The 24897-nt window shown below is 36.9% G+C and overlaps 1 protein-coding gene across 1 annotated transcript in view; it reads left to right on the forward strand.

The window, feature by feature from the left end:
- Positions 1-24897, forward strand: part of LOC145672089 (protein CLP1 homolog) — a 58141-nt gene that overhangs the window by 5733 nt on the left and 27511 nt on the right. Inside the window, exons 2-4 of the mRNA XM_081741342.1 lie at positions 4901-5038; positions 16881-17042; positions 22533-22752. Coding sequence (XP_081597468.1) covers positions 4931-5038; positions 16881-17042; positions 22533-22752 — 490 coding nt within the window. The 5' untranslated portion in view covers positions 4901-4930. The remainder of the gene's footprint in view (positions 1-4900; positions 5039-16880; positions 17043-22532; positions 22753-24897) is intronic.

Below are 24897 nucleotides of genomic sequence, written 5' to 3' on the forward strand. Positions count from 1 at the left end.
CAGTTGAAATTATTAGATATTTTAACTCCAAGAAAGGTAGCAGTTTCTAAATATTCAACTGTTTTATTATTTATTCTTATTATTGGATTGGCTTGATTACTTTTACTATTGTGAAAATATAAGGTACATGTTTTATTTGCATTAATAATTAGATCATTTTTGGTCATCCAACTTGAAAGTTGGTTCATTGCCGTTTGGCGGTTTGAACCATCACGCAGGTAAATGCCAAACGACGCCACGATTGGTGTAACGAGCGTAAACATTGGACGATTGAACAGTGGAAAAACGCTGTGTGGAGTTACGAATCAATGTACATATGTTTCGATCCGATGGCAGGGTGTAGGTATGGCGAATGCCCGCTGAACGTCATCTGTCAGTGTGTGTAGTGACAACAGTAAAATTCGGAGGTGGTGGTGTTATTGTGTGGTCGTGGTTTTCTTTGAGGGGGCTTGCACCCCTTTTTGTTTTGCGTGGCACTCTCACAGCGCAGGCCTACATTGATGTTTTAAGCACCTTCTTGCGTCCCACTGTTGAAGAGCAATTCGGGAATGGCGATTGCATCTTTCAACACGATCGAGCACCTGTTCATACTGCACGGCCTGGTTATAGTGACGGAGTGGTTATAGAACTGGCAGAATTTTAAAAACCTTAGTGGGTGGTAATCGGAACTGTCCGAACAATCATATCCTCTTACTAGTGACATTGTAACTTAACTTATGTTCAACGACGTTGCCATAGCTTTGGTCCCCATTACACTGTGATTAATGGCTTACACATGTGGGATCTTTCTTTCTATCAAGAGAAGGGGAAAATAAACAAACACTGACCAACTTCCCTGCATATATAGATCATTCCTTCTCAATGGAAAAAGAAATATTCTGTTGAAAGCAGGTTGAAAGTGTCAAATAACAAAGCAACATCAAGCACTCGGAGTTTCCAGACTACTTTTTTCTTCGCCAAAACATTTGAGACATTCCATTCCTTATTCATGTGACGGAGAAGATCAGTTTTTGCTCACCCTCTATTTTCGCCGAGAGCTGCCGTCCAATTCGAATTTTGTTCCTCTCCAAAGGAAGAAGGAAGATTTTTCCACTCAAAGTATCAAATAATAAAACAACACAAACCATTCGGAGTTTCTACGCTACTTTTTTCTTTTTCGCCAAAACCTTTCTCAAGTGACAGAGGAATACGCACTCCTCTGGTCGAGAATTGTCAGCTAGCTAGAATTTTTTGGCAACACCGGATTTCGGAGAAAATATCTGTTTCACTACCATGTAGTAGGAGGAGAAGGTTAATAGGTCAATTTTCCATACCTCCTCCCAAGGTTTTTAAGATGTTTCAAAAAGTCTACACGACCATAACATCCCTGTAATGGACTGGCCTGCACAGAGTCCTGACTTGGATCCTATAGAACACCTTTGGGATGTTTTGGAACGCTGACTTCGTGCCAGGCCTCGCCGACCTACATCGGTACCTCTCCTCAGTTCAGCAGTCCATGAAGAATGGGCTGCCATTCCCCAAGAAACCTTCCAGCACCTGATTGAAAGTATGCCTGCGAGAGTGGAAGCTGTCATCAAGGTTAAGGGTGAGCCAACATCATATTGAATTCCAGCAGTACTGATGGAGGGCGCCACGAACTTGTAAATCATTTTCAGCCAGGTGTCCGGATACTTTTGATCACATAGGGTATGTGTGTAACTTTTACAATTTTTCGGAAGAAGAATTTAAAAATAGGTCTGTGCATCAGTTATACAACCGAAGATTAAAAGAGAAGAAAATAAGGGCTGTGGTGGCTCAGTGGTAGAGCGTTCACCTCTGGTGCATGGGGTCATTGGTTCGATTCCAGCTCGCGCCAAGTGAACGTTGTGGTGGAGAAACACCGTGTGCGTGGGTTTTCTCGGGGTTCTTCCGTTTCTTCCCACTTCATTCTACTATTTCATTCATTTTTCATCATCATCGTCTCCTGTAGTCTAGCCAGCATAAGCGTGGAACGGTAAACTTAAAGATTTTGTTTCAAAAGAGAAGAAAAATAAGTGAATATATAAATATTTGGTGAATACATGAAGAATATGAAATTTTCATTTCTTTCGTAATAAAAATTAAAATCCAGTATAATTAAAAGAAAATTCACTGACTTGACAACACTGAATCTAGGCCTACACGATGGAGAAACTTAGTTTTGGGGCGGGCCTTTTTTATAGACAGTTACTTTTTTTGTAATTTTCAGATTTCCAAGCTATGCTTTGAATAAATAGAGCGACTATATCTGTGTCTGTCTGTCGAGAGGTATCAGAGCAACAACGGTAAGAGATCTCTAGAAGTGTTTTTTTTTTCGAAGAACAGTTTCATTGAACCGGAAGTGGTAGAAATGAACTATTTCCGGTTTCAACCTTGACTGCTATAGAACAAGAACGGTAATAGATAACAGCAAGCGGTATTTTGGAATCTATGTTGAGTTGAGTTGATTTTGAGTTTAACGTCCCGTTCAGGAGCGAGGCTATATGAGACGTGGATCTACTGATTAACGTGGAATCCGAACCACATGAGCTTCCGCCAGGAATCGAACCCGGGTCTTCCACGCCAAAGGCGCGAATGCTAACCTCTTTGCCATGAAGGAGCTCATTTTTTTGGAATCTAATCACTGTCTCAAGATAAGATACCATCTTCACCCACATTTATCTACTAAAACCGGAAGTTGTAGAAATTTACTAGTAATTCCGGTTTCACTATGGATTTCCATGGAGCAAAAACAGTAAAACAGGAAGAAGGAGTTTTCTGCATTTGATTAAGCATCCGAAGGATATATTCATTTCCGACTTCATCCCTCTAATGCAACTGGATGTAGAACGTTACTATCATCTGTTTCAGTATTAATCTTCAAATATCAAAAATGATAAGAGTCTCATATAGCCTCGCCGCTGAAAGGAACGCTAAACTAAAAATCAAGTAAGAGGTAGCAGGATATGCTTGGAGCGTCCCAGGGGTAAGTTCCGTCTCTGACCTTTATCCTTTTATTACAAACTAAACGTTAGGTGGTCCTGGGTTCGATTCCCGGTGGATCACATATAATTTAATTTAATGATCATTTACTTGGATTATTAATCATCCATCTCCTTTACCCTAACACGCATAACAGTGGAACGTTAAACTATAAAACTGCAACTTACAGGTCTGCAATGACCAGTTTCAGCATTTAGTTCACATAGTTTGAATGTTTACCGTAGTTCCACAATGTGAAAGGAGCGCAGTGGTAGAGCGTTCACCTCTGATGCATGGGTTCCGTGGTTCGATTCCCGCTCACGTCAAGTGAATTTTGTGGCGGATAAACACCGTGTACGTGGATTCTCTCAGGGTTCTCCCGTTTTCTTCCACTTTTTCATTCCACCATTTCATTAATTTTTCATCATCACAGTCTCCTTTAGCCTAGCCGGCTACTCCCTTCTGTTTTCCATGTAGACGAAAGCCGAAGGGAGTAACTAATTTTGTTAAATTAGTCCTGATCTGCATTTTGAACAACAATTTTTTTTCACATTCAGGACTGTATTAAGATTGCGAGGCTCGGAACTAAGATGGTATGGCTCTCGGAAGAAAGTGGATAATCGGATGTAATTTTTAAACCAAAATTTAATGTACACGTAGTTAAGTTGTATATAGTATTATTTCAAGTAAGTATACTAAACACGTGACAGACTATTACAGCTATGTACAGACCATCCAATGACCATAAAATCAATGAGCATTATAAACATATTTGCATATCATTTCAGTTGCAATTCATATAATCTTAATCCTTTCGAGTTAACCTTACATATGTATGCTAATACAATTGCTTCTGTTCATCGTTGCAGTACTATAGCAATATGTCACTAAATAATCATACGTAGACTTAATTCATATTTTCAGTCTTCCTTTAAGAAACATTTATATTAGCCAACGGAGAAATTTGAATTACAACATAAATGAATAAGTACATTGATAAGATTTAATGCATTGGTGATAAAACATCAGATGGTCAAGCTAACATGTCTTCAGAAATCATTTTGTCAGTTAAATATGATGACTTTAACAATTTACTTGCATTGATAATGATAAATTAGAAGTACATCCGATATATTTTGATACAACAAATGTTACCTTTAGGATTCCGAATGGGAGTTATTTTATACACATTTCATCTTCATAGATTTCTTATAGCAAAAATTAAACAAAATTAACTTCAAAGTAATTTGTCGTTACCCTTTTTAACAACGACGATACAATGTATATCACTCTACATTTTGTTTCAGTCTTGGTTACAAAACTTCTAATGATTATTTAAATCTCCTAGAAAGTCTATTGTGCAGTATTCTAGGTGCAGGTAAAGAATATCAGAGCTTATTGCTAGAGATATTAATATTAATAAAAATGGAATATGAACTTCATTGCGCATAAGATAATTAACAAACAATACATGAAAATAAACAAGTACAGATTGACATAATGTCGGCAAACAACAAATAATAAAATAAATCAGTCGACATTTGAAAGTTGGAATAAAAGTGAACATTACAAAATTATTTGACACATTATTCTGTAAACGGATCGGCTGAAACGGTCCGTTACAAGCGTGGGACGTAAAACTTAAAAAAAATTTCATTTCATTCTTTTCCATAATGTGAAGCGAAACCCACTTATTTCCTTTTGTGTCGATGTTTTACCAACTGCATTACTGATACCAATTGTAAGTGGAGGGGCATTTTTTTTTTTTTAATCCACGGACTAGTAGAAAAATATCTGCTTATAATCGGGTAAATACGCTAAACGAAAGTAATTTTACCTTTTACCTCTACCTATAGAATTTTTTTTTTTCAAATTTATAAAATTATTTTAATTTCTTTCTTTTTATTTATTTATTTTTCAGATAGTGAATGTGAGAGGGTAAACAGTCAAGATGTCGGACGATAGAGATAAAGACCCAAGGACACAGGAATATAAGTTGGATCCAGACACAGAATTGAGGTTTGAAGTTGAGACTAAAAACGAGAAAGTTCTGTTGGAGGTAATACTTTCAATTGATAACTAGTTATTTTACTCAAATTTTAAGTTTTTCATGTATTCCTTTCACGCACATGTATATAATTGAATAATAATACACTGAAGCCTCTTTAAAGCGGACAGCCGTGGGAAATCAATAATTGTCCGCTATCAAAATGTTACTGTACATGCATTATCCTCCGCCATCAAATATTCTTATGTTCGAGCCACAACATGGAAATAAGATGTTATAGTTCTCTGCACTTTACACTTATCACTACGTTTTCAGTATGCCGCTTTAATTTGTGGTTTAATTGCAGTCTAGTAGTGTCTTCTTTTTAGTCAAAATGCGCACCAGCGGGCAAAAATACCAAATTTGTCTTCTGCTTGATTAGAGATTCCAGCGGGACAGTAGAATGATGTGTCATCCCCAAGGTTGTGAAGAATCCATTTTTTTTTCTTAAAAAAAACAGCCCAGTACTTACTTAAAATATTTCAAGTAAGTGTAAGTTTTTACCCAGGGTTTTATTGGGTAATATTGGGTTTCATTAAATTTTGTACGTAAATTTAAAGCCATATTCCTACTTAATATACCATTTAAGCATATATGCTCTACTGTACACACGAAACTATGGAATTCCCTTGTGAGACTGCGGTAGTTCACGTCTGGCGCGGGTTCCTAGTTCGATTCCAGCTCTCGCCAAGTGCGTTTTGTGGGGGACAAACATCGTGTGCATGGGTTTCTCGGACTGGTTTCGTCATGCCACCATTATTATCCATATAATCACAGTCTCCCTTAGCCGTGGTACATAATCATGAGACATTGAACTAAACTTGGAAATGACGAATGATAATAACAATAATGCACAAGGAAACCGTGAAGTCCCATACACGTTTCGTGAGACACACTTTGTACCATTGACACTTGCTTATATTTCGATTTCTAGCAAGAAGGAAGTACACAATTTTCTAGAGTAACAAAGAGGTCGATAGTTTTGTCATAAACTCATTTATTCATTATTTTGGCAGTATGCAGTTCAAGCAGTTTAATTCTCTTTTTAATTTAAAAGAACTAGCATATACTAGCAGACGACGTTCTCTGTGTATGTATGTGTGTCCTCTCAGTCCGAAGATGCGTGTGGGCGTAGTGACCTTGATCAACACTTCTTCAGCCAATCACAGATCAGTCCGCTCTTACGTCATTTAACGCGTGAAACCCACGCGAACAGCGGGAGCTGAAGAGATTTAGCGGGAGAAAAACCATTCGGCGCGCGAAAGCAACTAAAAGGACAGCTTCTAGCATAACGCTGCACAGAAATAAAGTATAAAAATGTAACTTCCAAGTATCTTCGCCTATTTAGTTATTTACATATAATCCATATAAGTTCAGTATTGTAACCGATATCCCACATCGGATTTGTAAGTATTATTATTAACGTATTATTAAATTATCAAATCAATTGACGAGTATTTTCTGTGATTGTGCATGTCATCTCCCACGCCTCGTGGCTGTCTGTTGAGTACATGGTGCAAAATTTACTTTTTATTTATTTGTGTAATTTGTTAATTTTCCGAAATTACGATGCTGAATATTTTGTGTTTCTAAAAGTTGTAAGTAGAATTTTTGCTTATGTGTAGTTGTCGTTGAAAGGAGCTTTCTTCGGATAACTTGTTTCATCGTCAACGCTCGAGCAAACGTCCTATTTACGACTATCAAATATAATGCTTGCTCTATCTGGATTACCATCCTATGGAGTAAACATTATAGTTTTACATAATACAGAATAGGAATAAAATCCCCTCTTACACTTATGATTCAAATATCTGAGCCAGTCGTCCTGAGTTTCAATTAAAACATTCGGGGCAAATACTGGGATAGTACCTCAAGTTCAGGAGCCAGAGATAAAAAATGACTTTATTGAATGGGTGTTGTTTTTCTAGATTTTTTCTTTAAAAGAACTAAAATGTTGGAAATGAATTTTTTTCTCATTTTCAGTTGCGAGTTTGGTTTCTTACAATATATTTTACGATTAAAGGGGTTTGGAGCATACAGTAATTGTACTGTGTTTCACATACTCCATCAGATACGCAAGAAAATTAGGGGGTTCCACGATCTGATTGCCGTTGAGAAGATAGAGGTGTATCTTTAGTAATTTCATTTTTCAACTCAAGCGTTCTCTTTTAGTAATTGCTATATTTCTCCTTGTAACTGACACATGGAGAAAGACATTTTATCTCTTTTAATACCCAAGTATATAACAAAAACAAAGGAAATATAACTGCATTACTTTTGATTCCATACTAGCTGAAGTGCCCGTTCTTTGTACGAAGAGAATTAGGCTCAGGGAAAATGTTTGAGCCTCGTCTGCCCCTTAGGATGCGCATATCAATGAAAGTGTAGTAAGATATTTTATTTCTGGCATGAATTTTTAACACCTTTTTCCCTTAGGAAAGTTACCTTTCCCTTCCCTTACGCCCTTTAAGGAAAGTTACATAATAATCTCCGAATTGAGGTAGGTACTAAATATCTTCTAAAACTCATTTCAAACTGTTCAAGCATTTCCCGTGACGCGATCACAAACAACAGACAACATCGCTTTGAATGTGAACAAAGGAATCATGGAAAATCACCCCCTCCCCCTTTAAACAAAAATTTTCAGAAACACTACAACACATGCCAACTTATTTTTAATGAAAAGTTTATATACCCAGTTTAATCTTCCGGGTTTAACTTGGCGAGCTCGTGACATACTGTAATTTTTTAAACATGAATTTTGAACTTCGTCTACTCCTTCTCCTAGGATGCGCCTTGAATCAAAGTAATATAAAAATCCCAGCTCAGGGTAGGAACTAACTACTTCTTTATGTTCAAAAATTAATTTCAAAGTGCTTAACCGTTTCCCCGTGTGATGCGATCAGAAACAACAAGTAAAATCGCTTACAAATTATAGAAAATGCTTCCCTTTCCCACTTAAAATGGAAACTCTCAGAAGTACTGGAACACGGGTCCACTTACTTTTAGTGGGAAGTTTACATAAAAAATGTCATCTTCCTAACTTGGCAGAATCGAGAGATACTAAGATTTTCGCATAGATTTTGACCATCCGCTCCCCCCATTTTAATCAAAGTAATCTGATTAAACACCTAGTTCGAAGTACGTGATAGCTGCATCCAAAAATTCATTCCAAACCGTTCAACCGTTTTCCCGTGTTGCGCGCACAACCGAAATTCTTTTCATTTTTATATAATAGATTACAGTTGAACAGTATTACAGCGAATTTGATCGAGCGCAAATAAAGTTCATTATGAACGATTCCCAAGCCTTTTTTTGTTTTCAATGGTGTTCTGGTTGTAAATACATATATTATGTCAATTTTGAATCTAGGTATACACTAAGAAGTACGATTAAAATAAAGTAATTATAATCATATTACGATTAATATTTCAATCCAAGTTTTGAAGTATATTTTTTGAGGTGGGCTTTTTTGGGTTTTATTTATTTATTTATTTTTTGTTGGTTTTATCCAATAAAGCTCACTGCGGAATTTGGGCTCGGAAAAATTCCAACAACCCTGGTCATCCCAAACGTATGGGCAACTGTCAATCACTTTTATGTCTAAAACAGTTTGGGTTGGAGTGGAACGCAAGCAAAGGACATAAGAGTGTTGTTAAACAGAGACGCTTCATCTGGGTTGCTGAGCAGACAGTTGAGGAGGCAAAATGTTGTCACAATGCTTCCTTGGTGACACATGTATGAATTACTAAAAATGTGTTGTTACTGTATTTTTCAACTTGTTTCTTGAGAAAGTGCCGTAATACGAAGGTAAATAATACCTATAAAAGACAAAAGACTATCCCTGTCCGTACTAGAGAGGTTTGCCAATATGTTTTTTCCTATTACAGTGTTTGGGGATTACAAAATATGTCCGTTACGGGAGATATTGTAATAATAATAATAATAATAATAATAATAATAATAATAATAATAATAATAATAATAATAATAATAATAATAATAATAATAATAATATAATAGTATTCAGTTTCGTTTTCCGGTCAATTCCAGTTGCACATCAGAACTGATAGTTTTAGGACAAAATTCTAACTGCTGTTATCACCTCACATACTTCGATGTACTTCTTAAATCAATCAGGTTTTTATTTTGAACTCTAAGCGGTTAGCGTAAGCGTCTTTGGCGCGGGATACCCGGGTTTGATTCCCGGCGGGATCTAATTGATCTGGAATCCACGTTAAGCTGTAGGTCTACATTTCATATAGCCTCATATACTGAAAATCAAATCAAACCAGGTTATATCTTGAATATGTAGAAGTAAACGGAACAAATATCACGTTTTAGTGTTGTGTCATAATTATGTTTGTTCAGAAATTTATGACAACCTGCCAATCCACATACATTGGCATGTCAAAAGAAATGTCGCAACTAGAGTAAAAGAGAGTTTAACAAATTTTAAAGATAATGGAACAGCAGTGTCTAGATTATCTGAACAATTTGAACAATTTATGAAAACTAAACACACCATTAACAAGATAATTATCCTATATAGGGCTACTTCAGATATATATTTAACGTCGTACGATTATGCACCGAAGCTAAAGGAGACGGTGATGATGAATTGGGTGATAATGCAGGAATGACGAAAGTGGAAGGAAACAGGAGAACCCCGAGAAAACCCATGCACAGGGTGTTTGTCCACCACTACCAAGCCAACTTGGCGGGAGCTGAGATCCAGTTAGGAACTCCACGTGCCAAGGATGAGCGTTCTACCACCGAGCCATCATGCGCCCATTGGGATTATATTATAAAGTATTGGACAAAAAAATCTATCAAATTCACAATCACCACCTCCCCTGAGACATCAGTATTTTATTCCTTGCGACATTTAATTGTCAATTTTTGTATTTAGTAAAAGTTACAAGCTTTATTCATCAACAAAACTTTTTAAAACTCGATGTTGTTGTTCTATGTAAATTAATAACATTAGCAGAAGCAAAAGTCTTAAGGGATGTCATATCTTACAAAATTCAAAGTAGTACTTCAAAACAGTATGCAAACAACTACTGAATTTGATAAGATGAAATAACTCAAAGAAAATATTATAACCTAAAATAAATTCAGGAAGTAACATTACAAGAGGAAGTAACATTCAATATTATAGCGAGCCGTTTACAGACGGTCCGTTACATATGTATGTAGTCTTAATGCGAGTGCATGAATTTGTTTATTTGTTTTATTACTGTCTAGGCTTTCTTTCCCATAGGTACCTCTTTTCTTAATCAGGAGATTGTCTTAATAATTCAGCAGACAATTCATTTAAATCCTCTGCGGTGGCTCAGTGGTAGAGCGTTCACCTCTCGTGCTTGGGGTCCCGGGTTCGATCCCAGCCCCCGTCAAGTGAACTTTGTGGTGGACAAACACCGTGTGCGTGTGTTTTCTCGGGGTTCTTCCGTTTCCTCCCAATTTCTTCATTCCACCATTTCATTCATTACTCATCATCACCGTCTCCTTGAGCCTAACCGGCATAATCGTGGGTTGCAAAACTTAAAGATTTCATTTCATTTAAATCCTGTCCTAACCTAAAACAAATAAAAATATGTAAAGTAATTAGGTAATGAACTAACCTAGTGCATACAAACATATATTATGTACATAATAAAACAATAAGAGCAACCTACAACGTATTGGGAAAGGTAGATAAGTATTGAAAAGAAATATATTACCACTGTTGATATACCTCCTTAAAAAAAGTGTTATGAAAAAGGGGTTTAAGCCATTGTATGCTTCTGAGAATCAGTGTCCGAGTATCACACTGGAAATATTATAATAAAAATTAACTGAGTGACATTACTAGGTGAGTAATTTGAAATGATAAACTTGTCTTCTTATAAGAGCAGTCCCGGGTTCGATTCCCGGTGCGGCCACTCGTCCGAAAGAGTGTAAAACCTTTTTGAGGCCTGCCTTCCTAGATGAGGTTTTCCTGGGTTTTCCTCATTCACACCAGGCAAATGCCAGGATGGTACCTAACATATAGGTCCTAGGCCGCTTCCTTCCTTCCCTTTTCTCGGAGAGTGCAATCGCCGGCGGACGTCATCTGTCAAACGTGACAGTCTTAACATGGCCATAGATACCGAAAGCCCAGAAATCTAACTCCTACAACCCTAAATCCTTGACTTCTTATAAAATTGAATGTTTTCCGAATTACCCAATCATTAAAATTCGCAGCTCTCCTTGCTGGTCGAGTGGGTAGCGCATGTGTCTTCGGTATATGTGGTCCTGGGTTCAATTTCCGGTGAGAGTGCACAAAAATTTAAATTCACTTTTGTTAATCATCCGTCTCCTTTAGCCTAAAGCGCATAAACCTGGGACCTGCATAACCATGGGACGTTGAACTGAAAGATGTTTTATTATTATTATTATTATTATTATTATTATTATTAGCTGAAATTCTCCAACAGAAGGTACTAAAGAGAATGCACAAGTAATGTGTAAACTCATAAAAAAACACTGTTATTCTTCAGAAGATAGTTTTCGCTGTCGTATTCAGTAAACTAAAAACTTGAATGAAAAATGTATTATGAATGAGAAATGAATTATGATTAAATAATTAATGATAGCACAGAGTGAGTTGAAATGAAACGAAATACTTGTTGAAAATTTGACACTTTTTTTTTTTTTTAACGTTCAGGTTGATTTCTTAAGGAAGAAAGAAAGACATTAACGTTTTAAAAGCAAAACATCTGTAAAGAGCTTTATGTAATAACTGAGTCATGGCTATGTTTGAAGTAGTTGTGTATATGACAAGTACTTTCTTTCTTAACCTAAAAATAAAAATATCAAGATGTTTGTTGTATTCTTCAATCTTGTCGTCTTCGCAATGTTCCGGATTCTTCAATGGGAAACAAGTTTTAGCACAAAATGATCACACGTAATCGCTATCGAACCCGGGTGGCCGTCTTATCATGCGTTAACCACTACGGTACTCGGTTCAACTCCCTTAACATCAGCCATACACTCTTGAAGTTGGTGCTCATCCACTCACACCACCATAATTTCTTATAATGTACATGTATCAAAATTAGTTTCATTTCACACAGTGAAACTATTGTAGACTCCCAAACTATGCGACTTTCATATTGAAACGGGAAATAGTAGCGCTGTTCTGTGTATGGTTGCAAAACAGGTCGCTTACTCTGAGTGAAGAACGCAAACTGAAAATATTTGAGAATAAAATCCTCAGACGAGGATTCGGACCTAAGAAGAACGGGAATAGGGAATGGCGGAAACTCCATAACGAGGAACTGTATAACTTACGCCGTTTACTAAACATTGTTAGGGTCATTACGTCTAGGAAGCTCAGGTGGATAAGTCATGTAGCCAGAATAGAAGACAGTAGGAACACTTTCAAAGTTTTAACTGGAAATCCAATCGGAAAACGACCATTAGGAAGACCCAGGTGCACATGGGAGGAAAATATTAAGATAGATCTCGCAGAAATAGAAATACAAAGTAGAAACAATTCAGTTGGCTAAGGACAAAGGTTAGTAGAGAGCTTTTGTGAACGCAGCATTGAAGCTCCGGGTTCCGTAGGCCATAGAGTTAGTTAGTTGGTTGGTTAATAGTAGTATAAGTTACGGCTGCAACAGGGCGCTAATGTGAGAGATGAAACTGTTCATCGGACGCTGAATCCACATAAAAAACAGTTTCTCTCTACCTCTTACAATTATTACTATGTAGGAATCAACACTGAAACCGGAAATTGAACTTCTGGCGTCAGTAGAAGAATAAAGTTCAGACCAGGCACGTAGCCAAGGGGTGGGTCCGGGGGGTCCGGACCCCCCCCCCTTCGGATCCAGAAATGAAAAATATTAAGGAAGGATGAAATAAAAAGAATCGAGAAAAAGATGAATCAGCGTCAAAAATATAAAGCTACAGCAAGTGTTTGGTTAGTCTTTCTTATGAGGAGCTTTGTGTGAAGGAAACCGAGGAGGGGGAGTTGAAAATTGGTATTATTGTAACGAAGCTTCCGAATTCCATCTATCTGCATAGATAACGTAGACTCTCAGGTAGAACTTAAGAAACGCCCAGAATCACCAATAATATGAGCCATTTTGAATTTCGCGGCGCCTCTAATACATTTTATAGGATGTCTTTACTCCCGAAAGAGTATCTCGTTGCTATCCTTGATGGCATTAAACGAAGATAAGAAAAAAGGAAGAAAGAAGACAAGTAGAACTGAGTTCGAATGACCTCGGAAGTCTATATCTTCTTCAATACTTTTTATTTTCTTTTACTCAAGATTTCTTCATAGTTTTTCTTCTTAAAATACTTACTAACATGTCCTCATTTTATTGTCCTAAAAGACCAATATGGGTATGTTGTCAGTAAAATAATTTAAATTACTCGTTTCCCTGGTCTGTAGCCATAGAATTTCATGTAACCCCCCCCCCCCCTTCCAAGATTACGAAATCCTGGCTGAACGAACGAATATATATTGCCACTAAAATAATTTAGAATGATCGAGCCCCTGGTGTGATAACCACAGTATTTCATCACGGACCCCCCCCCCCCCTATTTCGAAATCCTGGCTACGTGCCTGGTTCAGACTAAATTATTATTGGATTGTTGGTATTCGAAATACATACCAAAAAAGCGTGCGTCGCCTTCTACTGTCGTTTTCGTTCAATCGAAGTCAGTAATAGAACCAAAAGTGGTAATTGATTTCTTAGTTTTTTTTTTTTTTTTTTTTTTTTTTAAATCCTATGGCGAACAACACTGAAATTGGAAAAGGTTAATTTCTACACTTTCGGTTCGAATAAAGAGTTAACAGACGAGCGAGCATCTACTTTCGAGACAGTGAATTTCAGTGAGATGCCGAATAAATAAATTCCAGGAAAAACTACTTGTCGGTATCTATTAGCGGTTTTGTTATATGGCGATCAACATTGAAACCGGAAATGCATAATCTTTACCACTTTCCTCCGGTTTGAAGAGAAGGGTTTGAACAGATGAGATGAAACCTATTCTTGGGGCGCTTAATCGACTCCAAGAAATCGCTTCTCTATATCTCTTGCGTTTTTGCTCTGATATGTAACAACAGAGACAGACAGAGCCATTCTATAACATTTCCGATACTTACGTAGGCCTATAGTGTAGTTTGGAAATTAATATTATAAATACATACTGAATGTATTATATGTAATGATATATACCGGGTGTTTCAAAACAACACCGACAACATTTGGGAGGTGATTCCTGACACCATAAGACAAAAAGTATAGACCAACCTGGGTGCACAAATGCTTCCTTTCGGGGTTAGGCTGCCGAAAACATTAAAAATAAATAATAATAATAAAAACAAAAAAACTTTAAAAATCCATAGCTGCAAAACTATGGGAACTACCGTCGTCGGGTCAATACTTCACTTAGGAACTAGTATGTGCCTTATCCAAATATCGAAGCTTCAGAATCCTGCGGCACTTCTGCAACAATTTTTATAGAGGTGGTTGCTGAGTACTTCAGATTATATGCCAATAGAAATACTTCCTCTATAAAAATGTTTGCGTGAGTACCTTAGGATTCTGAAACATGTATTTTTGGATAGCGCACATATTAGACCCGCTTACGGTAGGTCACACAGTTTTGGAGGTATGGACCTTTTAAGTTCATTTGTTCATGTTTTTGACAGCCTATAACTCCGAAAGGAAGCATATGTGCACCCAGGTTGGTCTATACTTTTTGTCTTATCTTAGTCTCAGGAATCACCTTCCAAACGATGTCATTGTTGTTTTGAAACACTATGTATAAACATACTTAATTTACATATGTTTGGTTAAGTGGTAGTGGTCGGTTTGGTGATTATCTTTTCAATGCATTGTTATTACTATTGTCACCACAAGGGCAACATTTATGCAAAATATCAGTGCTCTGCGACTAATTATTTCGGAGATCTGGTCATTAGTGAATCAGTGAATGAGTGAGTGAAACATCGGTGCTTTTACTTACCTAGCTCTATTGCTTATTATTCTATCAAATTTTCGATGGTCTTTCAGTTCCACTCCTAGGAAAAAAGGATCGGAAGGAAATGACAGCCCTAACCACCGAAAATTTACAAGTAATTGCGAACAAAACAAAACGGTGTATGTAAAAAGGATACTGAAAATTGTGTTTAAAGACAGTAATTGGTAGATATTTAATACTGATTTTTAAAGGAGATAATTTCTCTTGTTATTTGTGTCTTTAAGAAAGGTGGTATACTTTTACATTTATTAACATTAATTAATTTAATTATTGGTTCATGCAAAAGTTCTTCCCGTTGTTGTAACCAAACTTGAAGAAACAGTTGCTTTCTTAAACGTAAGATTTAATCAATAAGGTATGTGCCGTTCTGTTTGATAACCTGTCCCCGTCTCTCAGGTAGCTGCATAAGCCCACTCTTGTTAAAGTTCTGAGGTTTCTGGTGAAAGAACTGAATCAGGTGAATTTTTTCAGGTCTTCCAAGGAAACTAAGTTGTTTTTTCATGTAAGCTGTTTTGAAGCGATCGAAATAAATGGGAATCATAAGGCGCAAGGTCAGGTGCACCATAACATCCCAGTTAAAATTGTAACAGTTTGTGTCGGGTGGTCAAATAAACGTGTAGTCTAGCATTGTCGTGATGGAACACATATTCATATTGATGGCTAATTCAGAGCACTTCTGGTCGATTGCTAGCTTCAGTTCACTAAGTTGTGAACAGCATTTCTTCAAATTAGTGGTGTGGTTTTCAGGCAACAGCTCGTAATAACCGATTCCCTTCCAGACCCAATCCATATAACCTTCGGATGTAAACTGGTTTTTGCACTGGTTAAAGGGGAACCCCTGTGCTTACACCATGATTTCTTACGTCTAACATTGTTCTACACAATCCATTTTTCATCACCTGTAACTAACCGCCGTTTCAATAGAGAATCGCACACACAAATTCCGTCCATCAACTTACGGCACCCATATATCGGTCTTGCTAACCATTCCAAGTTGACGTAATCGCATTGACATTGTTGACTGGTTGATTTCAAGAATTTTCCGATCGCTCCAGTTGTTCTATGCCGATCGCTTTCAGTCGGAGCCAATAATTCGTTACCATCAGTCACGAACGTGGTACATTGCTAACATTAAAGTTGTTACGAAACTTTTTCAATCACTTACGGCACGTGGAATTGTCAACTTTACACTTACCATATGTAGCATATACATAATATATATATATAGGGGGCCGTGGTGGCTCAGTGGTAAAGCGTTCACCTCTGGTGCTTGGGGTCCCGGGTTCAAACACTACTCCCGCCAAGTGAATTTTGTGGTGGATAAACACCGTGTGCGTGGGTTTTCTCGGGGTTCTCCCGTTTCCTCCCAATTTCTTCCTTCCACCATTTCATTCATCTCTCATCATCACCGTCTTCTTTAGCCTTACCGGCATAAACGTGGGACGTAAAACTCAAAAATTCTTTTGCGTTTGCTACGCATCTTTGCGCTTTCGGAAATAGGAGAAACATGATATGTTGAGAGTGCTTCTTATTTTCTGTTATTGTTCATGCTGCACACAATGTAAATAACAGAACCAAATTACCCAATTTTTCCCCATGTACGTACTTAAAGAAGTTCCTTCTGTCACACAACAGCAACATTTCACACGTGCAGTAGCATACACTTCAGCTTTACGCCTCAGTATCGTCTAGCGCCAGAAACGGGATGAACTTTTGCATCAAACCATAATTTTGTAAGAAGATGTGTTCTTCGCATTAGAGATCATATTAATCATGCAGTCTATATTGCAGTTCATATTGTTATATGTTTTTTCATTTCATTTCATTGTAGTTAAAGATGGGCATGGCTGAGGTTTTTGGAACCGAACTGGTTAAAGGAAAAACGTACACATTCACCACAGGAGCCAAAATAGCTGTGTTTACGTGGCATGGATGCACCATTGAACTGCGAGGAAAGACTGACGTAGTATACGTGGCTAAAGAAACTCCCATGGTTGGTACCCATTACTTTAACTGTGACTTTATTTCATGTATTTAAATTATTAATAGTGCTTATTCCTGCTTGAACTGTAATGCACGGGCAAAACTATGTTGGCTACAAAATCCAGGCAATAGAACGATACAAGATTTTGTTGACATCAGGCGGGAAACTTCCGAAACTTTTAGAAATATGGTATTTTGAAAGGTAAAATTATTAAACTTGAAGATAAAAAGTAAAAACAAAAATATTCAGGACATTTATAAAGGCAACAACGAATTTATGAAAGGATATCAACCTCGCGCTTATGTATTGAAGAAAGTCGATACGGATGCGGAAAGTATCTTGAATAGGTGGAAAGATTTCTTTGACAATCTGCTCAACGCGCAGCCAAAAAAAATAATATTCGTGAAGGAAATGAAATGCATATAGCAGAATAGTATTTTTCAGTCTAAGTGGAAATAGGAGTTGCTATTGTGTCGTCTCTCTCTCTCTCTCTCTCTCTCTCTATATATATATATATATATATATATATATATATATATATATATATATATATATATATATATATATATATATATATATATATATATAAAGTAACTCTATGGCCTATAGAACCCGTATTTATTGGCCCAAAAGTAGGTATACAGTCCCGTACTGATCAAATCATTGCTTTTTATATAATTTCTTATTGTTATCCATCAGGTAGAATTAGTTTCTTTATCTATTCTTAGTGTCTTTTTATTTATATCTTAAGCTTGGATCAGCCTTAGCAAATAAACTTATAAGCTAGAATGTTATACTTGATCAATGCAAGGGTGTATACCTACTTTTGGGCCATTATATATATATATAAAAGTTGTTTCGTCTCTTAAAAATATACAAAAGCAGTTATGTGTCACATTAAGAGATTGAATATTTAAGATAAATCTCTAGTTTGACATTTGTTGTAGTTATAGCAGTAGTATCCTTTCATAGTTAATGTAATTTGAGGTTAATTGTTTAAGAATGAAATTCAAATTGATATGCATTTATTACATTATAAATCTTTCTTGACAAAACAATAGATTACAAATTACAGCAGACATATTCAAAATGAATATGTATCAAGTGCACTTTAAGTCTGCTATTTCATGAATATTAATTTGACTATTTAAATTGCTTTATAGAACATCAAGGATTAAAATGAACTGATTACAGGTAGGCCTGTCAAGAGACCTCCATTTACAAGACAAATTCAATTAAAATAAAAGGTAAACTTACATGAAAAGTTTCGAAGCTGCAAAAGTATCATTTCTCAAAAGTTCTATTTAGTCTGCTTCGATGTGAGTACTGTAGTCTGTCTCTTTGTGAATAGTCCTTCTCTTCTACCTACTGTCATTTTTTTTTGGGGGGGGGGGAGTATCTATATGCAACTCTTAGACACTTGCACTGACATGAAATTCATAAACAACTAGTACGTCATACTCCTTATAGACTATTTTGAAGTTGTTTTTCTATTTACAAGTTCCTATACCTTTTAAAATAAATCTTGTTTGGTGCTTTTAAAAGTACCTTGAGTTACAGTACAATCATGAACAAAAGTTTTTAATATTTCAAAGCTGCAATAAAAGTTATTTTTAATATTTCAAAGATATGATAAACAGTGTTAACGTTAGTTAACACACTATAAAGAAATTAAAGAGAGATATCTCCGGGTGTACACGAAATTCCTACTGAGTTAATTTTAGCTGGAGGGGAAAAAAATTATGGAACGAGATACACAACCTCATTCCTCTTATGCGGAGCAAGGAGGAATTGCCACAAGAGTGGAAAGAGTTATTCTTCCAATTCACAAGAAAGGCGACGAATTTGGTATACCAAAAAAGCTAGTTCGATTAATAAAAATGTTTTTTAAATGAGATCCAAAGTAAAGTCCGAGTAGGAAAATACTTGTCCATGATTTTGCACCCGTCTCCTTTAACCTAACCGGCATAACCGTGGGACGTAAAACTTAAAGATTTCATTTCATTTCATGATCTTGCACGTGGAAAATGTCTTGAAACAAGGAGATACGTTATCGCCGTTGTTATTAAATTTTGTTCTGGAGTATGTTATAAGGAAAATCAAAGACGGCAACCAGAGCATAGACCGGAATGCCGTTCACCAGATTATCACTTATGGTGATGATGTAAATTTGATAGGGAATGATAGGAGGACAATAGCAAGAAGTGGAGAGGTTTTATTAAACGTCTACAGTGAGATGTGTATATAGATAAATGCAGAGATAACTGAATACATGGAAATTTGCCGTGACAGTAATACTGCAAATTATGGATATGTTAAAATATCAGATAATACTTTCGACAAATACTTTCGATAATTTCAGATATTTAGAATCAATATCAACAGACCAAAATCATATCAACGAAGGAATTAAATGCCGACCGAAAGCAGTTTTTAGTTTATGAAAATGTCCTTAATAGATAACTGCTTTTTCTTGGCAAAGTAACGTTTTTATGAAGGCGGTAAAAGTTAAGTAGAACGTTGAAAAAAAAAAAAAAATCCATATTTGATTACAAGCGCTGCTGGAAAAGTTTCTGGAAACTACTACTAACAGGGCTCTAGTGTCCCGCTATTACAAAATTGGAAAGAATAGACCTTTCTAAGTTTAAATTATCTTCGTTTATTTATGATTATTCATTTATTTTTCACATAATTTGAAGAAGTAGTTATGTGTGAGAAGTGGAAATATCTCATGAACACTTTCGGGCAATGACTTTCTGATTTCAAATATATTTCAACACCGAAACAATCTATCGAGCGACTTAATTTGGCTTTTGAGGATGAAATACCATTCAATCGGACTGTGTACAGTTGGTTTTCTGAATTCCAGACCTGGTCACATATTTCTCAGTGATAAATTTCGTGAAGCTTTTATCCATCCACGTTTGATATTACCAGTAATGTTGATACTGTGCGTGAAACAATTGACATTCCGTGAGATTCAGTGACGTTCCTTAAAAATTGACATGAAAGTAATACATACGATTTTGTATGATTACCTGATCGTACGGAAATTTCCAAGCGTTGGATCTCACACAACTTAGCTGGAATTCAAAAACAGGCTCGTGTAATTGGTGTAAAGAAAGACTCAAAAAATCAACCCTTTACATAATAAGGAATAACAGCAACTTTCTCTGTACCCTAAAAGATACTTTTAGGTACAATTTATCACCTAATGACCTGTATTTGTCCCCACACATGAAATATAAGATGCCTGGTGAGCGATTTTCGCCGCCTGAAGCAACGCTGACGCATTGCGAACAGGGGTTTCTGAGATACTTCAAACTGCTGTAGGTTTAAATAAACAATAACAGATAAAGTAAACATAGAAAAGTCTACTCTTTCTAATTTTATAGTAGCAGAACACTAGCGCCACTGTTTGCATATAGTTTTCAGAAGCTTTTCCAGCAACTCTTGTACTGAGGGTTTTATGCCTGACTAGATAGTACGGAAGCCGAAAAGCTGATACTCTACTGTACTAAGAGAATACACAAAGTACTTTCGCTAAATGCTTTATCAGATAATGAGAGAAAGCAATAAAAACAAAAGGGAACTTAAAGGAAATAGAAGTAGCTGGGAAACGTCTAGATGAGCGCCATACTGGAATGCAGAGTCACGTTATGGTATTGCCAAGTTAAAAGTAGATAATCACTTAAAGAACGTAAGGAACACTTACTTATTTTTTAACACTCACAAGGAAGTGAGTGTTTAAAATATGAAAGTAGATAATTTATAGAGGTAAAATTAATGGGGTTAAGTGGGTTGGTAAAAGTACAAGAAAGTGAAGGGCCTGTAAATTAAGAGAAAACTTGATATAATATAGGAAACAAGAATTGAAAAAAGACAAATTAAGGAGGAAATTAACAAAATTAATGAATAAAAAGTGGAAAGTAGCGCGGAATGAAGAGGATGTAAGAAAAATAATTAATAGAGATTAAGAAAGAAAACGAGATTGACAAGGACCCTAGGAAATATCTATCTATCTAGATAGATATAGATATGTATATGGGAAACTGTGTGAGTGTAGTGGAAAATAAAACTTTTAAAAATAGTTTAACGTCCCACGCTTATACCCTTTAGGGTAAAGGAGACGGATGATTAATGAAAATGAATGATAAAACCTTTGAATGATGAATACGTTACTATGTGAGACCAAATATGTGTTTGTTATAGTTAAATTGTGAATATTACATCCTTTTTTCTCCTCCCTAAAATCGCAATAATCTCTCTGTCACTCACTCTCTCTCTCACTCATTGACTCTCTCTCTCTCTCTCTCACACACACACACACACTATATTTTTCTCTCTCTCTCTCTCTCTCACACACACACACTATATTTCTCTCTCTCACTCTAACACTCACTCTCTTTTTCTTTCTCTCTCTCTCGGGAGCAGCGCCTTCTGGAAGGTCTTCGGTTTCAGGTGAGGTGGTCAGTATGGAATAATTCGAGTGTCATTAATTTATAAGGTATACGCACCGAATGTTAAAGTGATGATTTTATTTAACACAAGTGACTTGTCACTATATAATGAGAAATAATGTATGTGTGTATGAATAAAAGTGAAAATAATTCGTAAATATGTATATAACTAGCTGAAATACCCATTCTTCGCATGGGTCAGATAAAATATCTATGTAAACAAACTGAACAACGAAAAAAATCGGTCATTTTCTACTACTTTCACATATCGCGGTAACCGCCCCCTGAGACCCTCTGGTTCGAAATTTGAAAAAAAAATTCCCCCCCTCGATGAGAGCTGTATTTGGAAGTCAACGCCTGTGAAAGTGTCACCATTCATCTCAGCGACCGCGGAAACTGTGGATTTGACACAAATGTCGGTCATTTTGGATTATTTTCACGTGTCTCGGTAACCCCCCTCCCCCGGGGGTGACCTCCGGCCCGCATACAATGATAGCTGAATTTGAAAGTCCTCGCTAACCGAAGTGTCACCATTGATCTCAGCAACCGCGAAAACTATGAATTCAACACTAATATCGGTCATTTTCTACTATTTTTACATGTTCCGGTAAACTTCCCCCTCCCCCCGAGACTCCCCTGGTTCAAATCTTGGTCTGGGGCCTGGAGTAAGATACCTGTGACCAAAATTGGTAACTCTAGGTCCACTCGTCTGGTCCCCAGGCTGTACACAGACAAACTATTTTATTTATATTAGATTGAAGGAAGCTTAAATACACGAAAAAAATTCACAAACAAGTATTTGCCCATTACCACCCAGTGCGCGTGATTAAGTTCGTACTAAGAAACTTGCTTTCTGTCACTGTAATTCTTTTAGCTTGACATCGTGCGGATGTTCCAAGTAAATGAATATTAAAAGAAAATTTATCCTTTAATTGTTTTGTATTAAGTGCTATTTTATTCCTAGAAGTGACCGATAGATTAATAAAAGATGATCTTCCATATTAGAAGCTGAATGTTACATTTATGGCTCTGTTCTTAGGTGATGTATTTGAACGCTCACGCAGCACTCGAACAGCTTCGCAGGAAAGCTGAGGAAGAGAATTCTCGTGGTCCAATAACCATGGTTGTGGGACCCAGTGATGTAGGAAAGTCCACACTTTGTCGGCTTCTTCTAAATTACGCAGTGAGAATGGGCAGACGACCGATATTTGTTGATTTAGACGTTGGACAGGGAGCTATATCAGTTCCAGGAACAATAGGTAAGATCTGTGTAGGTACGATATTTAAATTAGATTTTTCTGTTATTTCGTGATTCGTAGCTTTGTGCCTAGTGGTAAAGTTTATGTATACGCATATGAATGTAGGACGCCAAAGCTTCCAATATTAAAAAAAAAAAAAAAAAAAAAAAAAAAAAAAAAAAAAACTACAAAATAAATTCTAGTACATTATATGTACCGCTTCAGTAATGTGAACTGCTTAAAAGGCAGTGCACAAAAGCTCGATATTCAGTCGAAAGTGCATGCAGTGAAGTGTTTGACGTAAATAGCGCCGTAGTGGTGGAACTCAGTTCTGTGAAATTCAATGTGATAGGGCAATAATTAAGTGCAAAATAGCTTCAAGACAGCGTTTGAGTGCGTGCGATCGTGGACATGCACTTGGACAGCTGGAAGGTGGTCAAAATGTCACTACTGTGGCGACAGCAATGTGAGTGTCAAAAAGTGTCATCTCGGGATTGAAAAAAGTCGTGGAAGGTGGAAATGCAATGCAAAAGCATGCCGGTGGTGGTAAAATCACACCTCAAGATGATCCCTAGTGGCGAAAAGGAACAGACAGCGCATTCCGCGTCAGATAGCTGCAGACCTTGCAACCGCTACCGGTACACAGTATCTGCCAGAATCATTTCGCGGCTCTTAAATCAGGTTGGTTTGTATGCATGGGATGGTTAAATGCATCCCACTTCAACCATGCCATCGCGAACGATCACAGTGGTGTCAGGAACATGTTGGTTGGGATCAGCAAGATTGGTCCAGAGTTATTGTTCTCCGACAAATCCCGTTTCATCGTGACAAATGATTCTGGGTACAGTTACTGTGGAGAGAGCGGGCGGGAAACTCGTCATGCACAACCGAATGTTCATGAACGTGATCGCTATGGTGTGGGCAGGCATTATGCACAATTGCGGAACCCCGCTTCACATCTTTGAGCGAGGTAGCGTGACATCGCATCGTTATTGCAGAGAGATTCTTCTGAATCGTGTTTATCGTTTTCAGGGTGCGGTAGGTCCGGACTTCCTGTTTATAGACGACCATGGGAGCCCATGCAGGATCGCTGAAGTACCAGTATCGGACACACTTGAAGTGAAGACATTACATGTATGCAATGCCTGCTTACCCTCCGCATCTTAATACTGTTGAACATGCCTAGAATGTCCTTGTCAGACGTATTTTTCAACGAACTCATCCTCCTTGAACCGTGCAAGAACTAACAAACGCCTTGGGAGAGGAGTGGGACAGTATCCCCCAAGGATTCCTCACTAGTTTAGAGAACAGAATGAAGAACATATGCAGAATGTGCATTAGTGTCCGCGAGGATATCATATCTATATCCTTCTACCAGGAAGATCCATTTTGCGTGGTTGTTTGGACATACTCTAAAGAGCTTTTTTCCCCCTTCGTTTTTGTCTTTTTCCATGTAGTACAATCTGTTTTCCATTAGAATAATTGCACACTATCTCTACTGCATATGTACTGCGTTTCATTTCTTCCCTCAGGGTCTGTTCTGAATTATTCAGAAAAATTGCACCATTCCTTGGCATTTGTCAAGCAATGTACAATTAAAAGGTAACAGAAATTTGTGTAATATACCTAATTGATTAGATTTTAGCATCCTTTTTAACATCGAGGCTATATGAAACGAGGACGTACAGCTTTATATGTAATCTGAATCATATGAGCTTCTACCAAGAATTGTAGTATACTTCCGCGCGCGTGTGTGTGTGTGTGTGTGCTGTAATGATTTTAATGAAACTGACCCAGTTTCCAAGAAATATTATTATATAGTACTATGGTAAACCATGTGTGTGTTGGTTATATGTAAATTCTGAATATCACATATTTTCCTTCCTCCCCCTTCCCCTCAATAAAAATCATGAAATCATCTTTTTTCCTCTGAAATACCTGGCAACCCTTGTGGTAACTGAATTGTAGTGCAACTGCCCGGACAAGTAGAAGATCGGCATTCGTGTCCCCGTAAGTCCAGAATTAGAATTTTGTATTATTCGATTTTTCTTTTATGCCAATTGATACTTTCTTGAATATAAAATAATTTGAATATAGCACACCAAATTTTCTCTGTCTCTTACCTCAGTTTAATATGCTTACTGAGGATGGGAAAAGAAACAAGCG

The sequence above is a fragment of the Thermobia domestica genome, chromosome 15 (genome assembly GCF_964235325.1).
Source record: "Thermobia domestica chromosome 15, izTheDome1.hap1.1, whole genome shotgun sequence".
NCBI classification, from domain to species: Eukaryota; Metazoa; Arthropoda; class Insecta; order Zygentoma; family Lepismatidae; genus Thermobia; species Thermobia domestica.